The 11,876-nt window shown below is 39.3% G+C and overlaps 1 protein-coding gene across 1 annotated transcript; it reads right to left on the bottom strand.

The window, feature by feature from the left end:
• Nucleotides 1-512: 512 nt before the first annotated feature.
• On the bottom strand, nucleotides 513-10,693 carry Ahcy (adenosylhomocysteinase). The gene is made up of 8 exons (XM_076185297.1): nucleotides 10,582-10,693; nucleotides 7,219-7,391; nucleotides 6,430-6,600; nucleotides 5,195-5,383; nucleotides 4,743-4,958; nucleotides 2,620-2,828; nucleotides 1,343-1,457; nucleotides 513-909 (listed from the first exon to the last, which is right to left on the bottom strand). The coding sequence occupies exons 1-8, from the start codon at nucleotides 10,607-10,609 to the stop codon at nucleotides 706-708; spliced, it is 1,305 nt and encodes a 434-aa protein (XP_076041412.1). The 5' UTR covers nucleotides 10,610-10,693; the 3' UTR covers nucleotides 513-705.
• Nucleotides 10,694-11,876: the final 1,183 nt, after the last annotated feature.

Here is an 11,876-nt window from a genome sequence, read left to right on the forward strand (position 1 = left end):
TCTCCTGCCCCCAGTGTCATGCACCATCACTGGAGGACAAGGTTGTTAGTTGAAGAAAATGTTTGGTAGTAAGAGTAATTGAATATAGTCTTGGTCTCTGCCATCACTCTGCAACTCCCAAGTGGGGGCAGGTAGCACCACTTATAAGTTGGTTCTCCTTTCCAAGTTTCCAGTAGTTTTCTCTCAAGGTCCTGCTATCTTCCTCTTTATTGGAGGTGAAGAGTTGTAGGGCATTGAAATGAAATCCTTACCAGATATTGGTTACCTGGAGGAGGTGACCTTCACTTATCTCCTTGCCGGTGATAACACCTGCAGTTTGGTGCAAACTTTACTTCTCACTAGTGAGACCCCTGTGGTTTACAGGGTTTTAATTGTCCAGTTGCATTCTTCACCCTCTTCTCTCTACCCAGCTTTCTTTGCCTCTCTACACTTTCTTAGTAATCATCCTTAACAAGTTGTCATACCTCCTCTCCAATGTGCAAACGTTTTCAGTATTACAATGAAACTATAAATAAAATTAGAAATAATTTTAATAAAGAAATTTGAACATGTAATGCCATCCATGCTGTACTAGAGCTACAGCTTAAGTCATACACTCAATAGCACATACAATAACTGAAACATGACTAAATCATTTAACCACTCAAGTGAGGACAACTGTGCACCTCAAACTCTGAGGTGAAAAAGTGGTGAACAGGAAAATACTTAGTAGCGGTAATGTTCTGGCTTGAAGGGACCAGATTGAGGGAGTCCCAAGTAAGAGGACTGTTGGGTGGTCAGTGTGGTCAGCTTAACACCAAGGTGGCTCAAATGAAGTCTTGCTACTTCTTCATCCAATATCTTGGGCAAGAAATGGACACCAATGGGGTACTGGCCTGGCTTTGTCCACAGTTCAATCTGGGCAAGAACCTGTAAGAGGAGTTAAAACACTAAAGAGCTTTGTTCTGTCAATATTCTAGCAGCAGTTATAGTATAACCTATGATAATATTACAATTTAATTTGAGGAGAAGCATCAAAGTTGAAGAAAAGATGAGGTAATGATTAAAATTACAAGAAAGGATGTTGCAGTGAACACTTCTCTCCAAAAAGAAGACCACAGAATGAAGCAGAATAAAGAAAATTAAAAACCATAGCAACTGAAAATGTTTATTAAAAAGAAATCTAATTGTGGAGATATGGGAAGAGTAAGACAGTGAGAAATAAAGGATCCTGTGGCAACATTCTGAACATGGCAATGCCCCAATGGGTGAAAGAAAACACAATATAGTGGTGAAGGACCTGCAAGACTGGATTTGATTGAAGTAGAAGTAGAGAGAGAGAGAGAGAGAGAAAAAAACTTGCCTGATTTGTGAAGGAATTAGACATGACGAATGATGGATGGCCCATGGCACACCCTAGGTTAACAAGACGACCTTCTGCAAGAATGATGACGTGGTTTCCAGATTTTAGCAAGTATCTGTAAATAAACAAATGGCATTTCATACAGATTCACAAACACTTGTAAGAATTTATATAGATTTAAACATTTCATTAAGAGATAGAGAAATAGGCAATATATTTGTGAAGAAAGATGGATGTGGCGAGTGAGAGTTTGGGAGGGTAGCTGGGAGGTTCTCAGGAGTGAAGTGAGGACGAGGGAGAGAAGGGGTAGCTATAGTAAGTGAAGAGATAGGTAAGCATATAGTGGTGTGGAAGGAGGTTCCTTCCAGGTCAATGTGGATGAAAGTGAAACTGGGAAGGGAGACGTGGGTTTTTGTAAGTGCATATGGGCTTGGTAGTGAGAAGAGTGTAGAGGAAAGGGAAGCTTTTTGGATGGATTTAAATGAGTGCATAGAGGGATTAGGGAGAGATGTCAATGTAGTGGTATTGGGAGACCTTAATGCTAAGGTAGGAAATAAACCAATAGATGTAGTGGTTGGGAAGTGTAGAGTTCCAGGAAAAAATCATAGAGTAGTAGTTCCCTAGACTATCTGTATGAGCAGTCCCGTCTCCCCAAGGAATGCCACAGTTGAAACAGGGTTTTCCCACAAATCCCTTATTTACCTAGTTGAATTATATGGGAAGGGAGCTATACTCATGGTGACCCATCTTTGTATCTATCAGTATCGTTTTTTTCCCTTAAAATCTTGAATAGTGTTTGTACACACCGTTTCTTTGTCTAATTTGTTCCAAGTATGTATCAATGAGTGGGAAGCAAACATATGAAGAGTGTATGTTGTGTTATTTGCATGTGTGATTGTATATAATGCAGTCTTCCATGATGCGTTGAATAGTATGGGGTGAAGTGTTACATCCTGGGGATTTGTCCACAATGCAGTCACCCAGTCTCTTCTGGTATCTTAGAAGGGCTGGGTGGTGGCCGCATCGCAGTCTAGCTAGGTGGACTCCGTCCTTTTGTGGAGAGAGGACTCAGAGGGATGGATATCAGGGAGTCTGGCATGCAGCAATGTGTTGTCCCTTAGTGTGTTAATTTATGAAGTAAATGTGAACATCCATTTGGGCTGCTGCCCCCTCATTTATTCACTATCTTCTTCCTACCTTGTCAATACTTCCCTACTTGACATTCTACATGCACCTACAACAGTCCATTTTCATAATTTTTAAACTAAAATACACACCTGTCAACCTGGGGCTTGATATTAACTTTCTCAACACAGTTATCATCCAGCCATTTGACATCAATTTCAATATCAAAGTGTCCAATGTTGCAGACAATAGAGTCATCCTTCATTGCCAAGAAATGTTCACCTGTGATGATGTCACGACAACCAGTGGTAGTCACAAATATGGAGGTACCCTGTTTGATAGCTTCCTCCATGGTTGTCACCTAGAAATACAAAAATACATCTACATAAAACAATACATACATATACCAAAGGCTTTTTCCCCCCCTTACAAGGGAGGTAGCCAATAAAATAATAAGTAAATAAATAAAAATTACAAATAAATACATATACCAATGGCTTTTACCCCTTACAAGGGAGGTAGCCAAAGTCAAAAGGCACAATTCCACTCCCCCCTATTTCATCCACATCCACTCTCTTTCCCCACCCCTCCCTCAATCTTTCTTGGCTCCTCCTTCCATTGCCCTCGGTCTGAAGCAATACAGCATGACAGCACATCCTCAGCAAGGCCACTTCATTTAATCAGCAACCCCCTCTCCATCCCCTCATGCAGAAAAAGACAACAGGGAGAAATCCATTAAGGCTGCATTAAAGTATCATTCACACATAACCACTCCCTTAAACACCCCATCCTCCACCCACTCCCTTGCATCACAGTATCATCCATACACGACTATTCTCTACTCACCCGTCTTCTCCTTTCCTTCCTCTTAAGACACCCTCTCCTTGCTCAATGCCCCTTTTACCCCATCCATCCATCTCATCCTTGGTTGTCCCCTCATGTTCACTCCATCCACCTCTGCCTTCCACAACTCTTTTACTAATCTTTCTTCACTCATTCTTTCCATGTGTCCAAACCATCCTAATACTCCATCAACCCTACCTCCCAGCTCCTTATCCACACCTGCTCTCATCTTTACCTTGTTTCTCACTAACCAGCCTGGTAACCCCTACCATAATTCTCAGACCATCTCACACACATTTGAACTCTTCCTCTCTTATGTTCCAAGTTTCTGCCCCAAACAGCGCTGTCAGCACAATCACCCCTTCATACAATCTCCTCTTAGCATTCATTCCCAAATGTCCATTTCTCATTACACTTTCTAATCCAAGACATTTACTTGCTTCTCTCAATCTACATTCTACCTCCACCACACCTCCCTTTCCCACCACATGTGCCCCCAAGTATCTAAAGCTATGCACCCCTTTAGCCTCTTAATACTTGCTTTGAACTTGCTACCATCCTTTCCCCTTGTACACATCATTACCTTACGTTTACCTACATTTATCTTCAACTTTCTCCTTTCACACACATTCCAAACTACATCACTCTTAATACCTCCTCTGATCCAGCTACAAGCAGTGTTGTCAGCAAACAACTAGCTTATCTCCCATTTTTCTCCACTTTTTTTAACCATCTTCAACCCCTGACACATTACCCTTGCATTTATCTCTTGCACCACCCCATCCATGTACACATAGAACAACTATGGCAATACAACACATCCCTAGTGAAGTCCCACCTTCACCTCAAACCACCTGTACTTTCCATTTCTAATTCTAACAGGCTCTACTACTCAAAATCTCTCCACTGCTCTTAACAGCTTTCCTCCTATCCCATATATCTGCAAAACCTCCGACAAAGCCTTCCCGTCTATCCATGCCTTTTCCAATCTACATTCTTCCTCCATTTCCACTCCCTTTCCCACCATATGTGGCTCCAAGTATCTAAAGCTATCCACTTCCACCAGTCTCTCTCCTGTAATACTTCCAATTTGCTGCCATTCTCTCCTATTGTACAACCCACCATCCCACCTTTACCCACATTCACCTTCAACTTCCTTCTTTTGCACAGCTTCCCAAAATCTATCACTAACCACCTTAATTCCTCCTCCGATCCTTTTACAAGTGCAGTGTCATCAGCAAACAACAACTGGCTTATCTCCCAATTCTCTCCAAATAAATAACAATCATTCCAACATAAAGGGTGGTGGATGGGAGTGGGTGTGTGCCTCTTTACTTAGCTACCTCCCTTACAAGGGAGTTATATAGATAGGTTTATAGACATCAATTTCTGCTCTTGGTAGAACTAGATGGTTACTCAAAACTCTACATACCTGGTAGCCTTCACAAGCTGCTTGCAATGCATTGATGGGGTCAATTTCAGTGATAAGGACTCGGGAACCAAATGCACGCAGAGACTGGGCAGATCCCTTGCCTACATCACCATACCCAGCAACAACACAAGTTTTGCCAGCCAACATAATGTCTGTAGCTCTCTTGATACCATCTGTTAAGGACTCACGGCAACCATACAAGTTGTCAAACTTACTCTGAAAAGAAACCCAACCTTTAAGCTAAAAATATTTGTCCAAATTTTCATATTCAAATTATGTGCCAATTGTTAAGTTAATTTCCTTTGATACAAATGTTTAGCAAATTGGCAAATTTACCATGCAACTAAAATACAAGAAAAGAGGAAGAAAGACAAAGATAGGCAAGAAAGATCAATTGCAAAAGGAAAAGTACAAATCAAAACAACCAAGATTAAAAGTTTCACATGACAAACCTTTGTGACAGAATCATTAACATTGAAAGCAGGAACCTTCAATTTTCCTTCACGCATCATTTTGTACAGGTTGTGTACGCCTGTTGTGGTTTCCTCAGAGAGTCCCTTGATGTCATTCAGCAGCTGTGGGTATTTCTCATGTACCATGTTGGTGAGATCTCCACCATCATCAAGGATCATGTTCAAAGGCTGCAAGGAAAAGGATACTATAGCCATACATACCTGATCTCCTTACAAGGGGTAGTATAGTCGAAGCATACAACCATCTCTAAGAACCATATCCCATTCGCCACCCTTCCTATCTCAACACCCTGCATAGAATGGCTCATTAACATCCCCGATCACACCATAGAGCCAAAGGCAATGCAGCAAGATATGGCAGGGTCTGAAAGCCCAAGCTGGTTCACTTCTACTGCTCCATCACATGGGGACTCACTTTTCATTGATTCAGGGGTGGGGTGAACGGGAATGGCAATGCAGCTAGGAACAAAACTTTCACAGCAAGGCCCTTAAGAACTTACACAAGACCTCCAAATACTCAACTCTCCACATTCTTCAGTCTTTTGATCTTCATGCTCACATTTGCCCATTCATAATTTTAATTTTCTCTTAACGCCCTTTCAAAGTCATTCACCAAATACTTCAGTCTCAAGACCAGCCACAAACAGCAGCATCCACAAATGACAAATCCATCCATCTACTCTCACCTGCCAACTCAAATTACCACAATTTTGCCTCCTCTTGTACCCTATCCATATATTTGTTCAATAACCATGGCAGCGTAACAACCCAGATGCAACCTTATATTCACCTCTAACACATTCTATTCCCTACCCTTGCAAATGGCCTAATTCAAATACTTATACCTCTAATACCACATATTTGACAGCTTTTTAATGATAAAATTATCTTCAGTGTCTATATACAGGCAATACAGAACTTATTCTTAATCTTGAACTGGCTTCTCATGATTAAAAAAAAAAAATCAATCAATACATTAGAAAACATTGGTGGTTTACCAAACATGTTGACACTGTAGAGCCGTAAACTTTGGAAGCACAAACAGCAGTAATGAGAAAAATGAAAATGATGAATCTTGATGACCACCACTTTCATGTGGACATATACCTAGGGAGCTTCCTGATACCAAGAGCCCCATAAAAACTCCTGCAGGCATCTTTATGTTACAAGACAAATCCTTCCAATTTCAAAGACACCAAAGGAGGTCAACTTACCTTACCATCAGGGAAATAAATAGTCTGCTCAATGCACCATATGTATTCCTCATCTGTCTCTCCCTTCCATGCATAAACTGGCACTCCAGTCTTAGCAATGGCAGCAGCTGCATGATCTTGTGTGCTGAAGATGTTGCAGGAGGACCACTGCACCTCTGCTCCAAGTTCGACCTGATTTATAAATGAAGATACTCCTTACAAAGGAATCACGGGGGCTAAAAATACAGATCAATCAATCAATCCATTGCCCCTAGTCTCTTGCTGAAAACTCATGGCCTTCTGGAAACTGACAAGGGCCTTAAATTCATAGACTGAATTAACATGAATAAAGCTATCTCACGAGTATCTTTTATCCTTGTAACATGAAGGCAAGAGCTGCAAGTCATACTCCCAGATCTCAAGATCCATGCTACCGATATATTTAGTACAGTTAGCCCACCAGATTGCTCAGATGGAAAATTGTCCACCAATGGATTGCATTACAAGGAGTAGCCAAAGAAAAGTGCCTAGATTTATTGAAGACCAGCTGACTGGATTTTGCAAGTATTGTTACAGTTTGTGAATATACAATTCAAAAAATGTGTGAATGATTCAAACCCACCTTCTCCAAATGAAATTTTGGCTACCTCTGCAGGTGATGACACCAGGCCCATTGGCACATCTTAGGTCAATTTGATAACTGGCAATATCAAGTACAACCATTCCATTTGCTGCCACCTTTCCTTACATTTCTTGATCAAGTTTAGTACAATTTTTTTTTTCTTTTTATTAAATATGAAAACTACTCACCAGAGTTTCAATGAGAACTGCTGTCTGGATGGTCATATGAAGGCAACCAGCAACACGGGCTCCCTTCAGAGGCTTCTGTGTACCATATTTTTGCCTCAAAGACATCAGACCTGGCATCTCCTTCTCGGCAAGGACAATTTCCTTGCGACCGAAATCAGCAAGGTTGATGTCAGCTGAAAATAAACATTTAAAGAATTAAAACAATATGTAAAGGTTTCTACTCCTACTTAACGACACCATTAGATTTATTTTAGCCAATGTCAGATGTCAATCCAGGTAAGGATCATTCAGAACAAGTCTTCATAATTACAGATATTAAATACTTTATTAATTTAGTGCAACCTACCCCCCCCCATGTAAACAACCCATTTTGTCTAGAAGTTCCCTTTTAGCTGAAAGTCTGGCACTATATAGTCAGCCAAGACACCATAGTCCAGCAGTCCTTAGCAGATTTTTTTTTTATCACGCACAAGCAAGAAAATCTGCAATACGTAATACTGTATACTTAAAGTTCCATACAGCTTCATTCTTATATTGCAGCAGACTACATAACACCAGATCTGGGTTCATCATATCTTATTGTACAATTTCCATCATGTAGCCCCAAAAACAAATTAATGCAAATCAATAAATTCCAGATATGCAATATGGACCGAATAAATTTTATGCAGTCATTATTTTAGGGACCTATGCATTTTTACAGATCAATCTGTTGCCCTTGGCCTCTCTTCCAGAAGACCCGCAGCCTTCAGGTAACCGGCCATACCTCCTTCAAGAAGTGGGAAGTATTGTATATAAGACAGACTCTTCTGATGGCAGTGCATCAATGAAAAGGAAAACATTAACCATGTATTGTGCTTGCTTATCATAGTAAAGACCTAAAACAGATCTGTTTACAATGTTGCATAGGGCTGTAATGAGCGCCGTGTAAGCGGCGGAATACGGCCGAGAAACTCCAACTACGTAAGAACGAACTCAGACCTGTCCTGCTGCTCTCCTTAACCTCTTCAACAAGATGCCTAATACACGATGCATCACACTATTCGTGTTATAAAATATATATTTATTGCTGTATTGCTCATTCTCTTTCATTCTGAGTAATAATAAACGTGATCAAACCAGTTCACAGTATTCAGGGGTTACTCATCTACAACTACAAAATGAATATAATGAAGACTATGCCAGCTTCCTTGTATATCGACTCACACCTCATGATACCTATGAGGGGTGTCCCCATATTGAAGAGGTTTAACTCGCCCCTTTACCACTCCCTCAACACCTTTGGTGCAATATTGTCCAGCAATAGTTACTGCCAACAAAAATACTACAACAAATCAACCTAGAGAAAAGACTTGTCCTTGGACACAATTACACTGGCATGCGTACATCCTCACTAAATCAGTGCCAGCAGAATTTGCCTTGCTTGACATTAGATGCCCTAGATGCAATCAATGCATAAAGGACAGCACCTCGCACTATGCTGTCCTTCACTAATTCCAAACAAATTCACAAGATCTTTTCAGTGGCTATACAGACGTCTGTGCCAGACAAACCCCCAGCACTGTACTACACCAATTGATGTACAACCCCTCATACTATACCAGATCAAGTGGTCATTTTGTACTGACACTAGATCTGGAAGCAGCAGTGGACCATCACATCTGTCAGGAAAAACCTCAAGATATCAAGTAAACCTAGTAGGTAAACAAACAACTGCGGCCGATTTCCTGGTCTTAGGGCCTATTGCAAGACAACTACAGGACAGTGCCACACTTACAGTTACATCACCAAAATGCATGTTGTTTATAAGACTACAATTATATTGTTTTCAGCACCAATGTTATCTTCATTTACCCAATAGTAGTAGACTCAAAGGAAAATGGAAGAGTAAATCTCCAGCACACCTAGGCAATAAATTAGAAAATTAAATACAATTTTGGTAAAACAATGTCAACATACATTTATATTAGCAAAAATCAATAAAAAAAGTTGCAATATACTAGCGACACCTTGGATACTGGCAAGCTTTGAGACACCATGTTTGATTTTGTTTGTCCAAGACAAACTAATGGAAGTCTAACCTAACCTCCTCTGGGGTATGCATTTACCATCCCTAGAGGTAATCACACTCGAGTAGATCTATTTACTAGACTTCCGTTTTAATTTGTCTTTCACATCAAAGATAAACATGGCATCTCAAAGTTTGCTGATGTCCAAGATGTTGCTTGTATATTACTTTTGGCAAAGTTTTTAGTTACTGATTTCAACCAAGAAAAACAATGTTGATATAATCACCAAATTAATGTTTAATTTTTAATTGACATATTCCTTCAGTGTGCCTTTCTGGGGTAAAACGAGAAGTGTATGAATGCTACCTAAACCGAGGGAGAAGTCGTCACTTGCTAACTCATCGGAGAGAAGTCCTAGCACAATCTTGGTGGCAGAGAATCATTAAACATGCTATTTCACAGATTCGTGGCTCTATAGTGGTGCTGCCAGTAAGGTAGACCAGATAAATGGTCCAAATTGGACTTCTTGCAACATAAAATGCTGCAAACAAAACTGCTACTTATATCAATCCAAAACAATAACAAAGTAGCATTGCAATTAAGAACAATATGATGAAGTATGTACAGTGCTCCAACGTAACTTGCCTGTCACACATGATATTTAACATGATTAAATTTTTGACACCCAGTGCAATTTAACAAACATCAAATAAAAAAAAAACAATGCAAATTCACAACTAGGAATAATAGCTACACACAAGCTAACAATTCAAATTTATTTCCACACGCATTTTTGAATTTCTTAATGGATATGGCATGTCCAGTAGAATTTTTCAATCTGTAAAACTCGATCTATTGTTTCATAATGATATTATGAAATCAAACATTCAAGCCAATTGTAAACTGAAGGTTCAACATATACACCGATGTTTGCACCAATTATTATTCCTTGTCAGGCTCGACGATTCAAATAAAAAACATCATGGCAAAGTCAAAGTGAACTTGCCGCTTTTTGAATAGTTACCACGTATATTCAACAAACTGTCAAAGACATACACTGGTTCGATCTGCCCGCTCCATTGTTGACAGTTAAGAAGACAGCTTTCTGGGAGGCGCCAACATATAAAACCGTCGTAACAAATTTTCGCAACACACTTGCGAGTTGTAGATTAAAAATACAGCGTTATTAAGACTGCAATGCCTCTTGCCATGTCGCCACGCCGCATCCGCATCGGCGTCACTACGTAACCATGGCGTCGCAGACATGTCATTTGCGGCTTCAAGCAGAACTGGACGTAACACACACAATACGAACACATTCACTAATATCTTGGTGATGTCTGTCATTACTCACCAACTCTATACGAAGGTTTGGACGACATGGTAGTGGATACGCGACTCACTCCCTACACCTTCAGCACACAATTAAACAAGACCAGACTGTTGGTTGCGTGGGTTTATATACTTGCTGGTGATATGTTGCCGACGTTTATTTTTCATTCTTTTTCATGGAATATCATCAATTTTAGACAAGTAATTTGACATATATTCATGTCACGTATTTATATAGTATTCGATACTTTATATTGAATAATAACTAAATATATATGATATGGTTGTTTCTCGTTGTAGACGCTTATAAATATATAGGGATTAAAGTATTGGTAGCTTTGGACGTTACGAAATTCGATACATTTCGTTCACAACCAATTTTTCCATTGGGAAGTGAATATAATAAATATTCCATATCAAAGCGAGGTTTGTGTATGCACGTCTTAAATATAACATTTGTAAAGAACAGAATGTGTTCACTTAATACACACCCAATAACCATAATTAAGTTTTCACGTGGTTGATGCAATTTGGAACAAGTACAGGCAATGCATTCACTATCAGTAATTGTAACAGATTTTGAATTTCTTGAACAAAAAAAAAGACATTCTAATATATCAGAATATATTATAATAAATGATTTCCATACATCTACCGACGGTGCATTTTCACCTATACTAATAAATAATTGCAACTTACACATTCTAATCATCTAACGTAGAGAAACATGCATAATTTTTTATTTCAGTGCGAAATATTTAAATGTTGCTATTGCTGTTACAGTTTCAGCGGCCTAACGTGTATTAATTCCATGTCAACATTGCACATCGATTATTACTAAGTCAAGAAATACGTACTACATGTTTGCTCTTTGTATTACATAATCGATTTTAAATGTATGGTTGATAGTGTAAAATATAAAATAGTGATATCTACACGAAAAAGTGACCATGCCCATTACTTGGCTTTGGAACGTCTTTATATCTAAATGGGCGAAAAATAGATTCTGTTTAAGCCCAAGGGAATAGTTGACAGATGTAGGAGAAAAGTTACCAAACGACACCTACAGTCATTTATAGACCATGGGGCGAGGTGGGGGATGGGGACCAATGGATTAAAAAAGAAATAAAGAAAATGTCCTCTACTACCTTTCTATGTGAATGGTACCGAAAAAAGTTGCTCACTATTTTATGAAAAAAAAAAAAAAAAATCGTCTTCTACAACTATGAAGGCTGGCAAATATTAGAAATGCGTTTTGGGTTAACAATAACTTAATAAATAGAACGTTGGACCAAGATGTTAAAAAAAAAAATTGCC

This window comes from Oratosquilla oratoria, chromosome 5, assembly GCF_046742065.1.
Source record: "Oratosquilla oratoria isolate Oo_2021 chromosome 5, ASM4674206v1, whole genome shotgun sequence".
NCBI classification, from domain to species: domain Eukaryota; kingdom Metazoa; phylum Arthropoda; class Malacostraca; order Stomatopoda; family Squillidae; genus Oratosquilla; species Oratosquilla oratoria.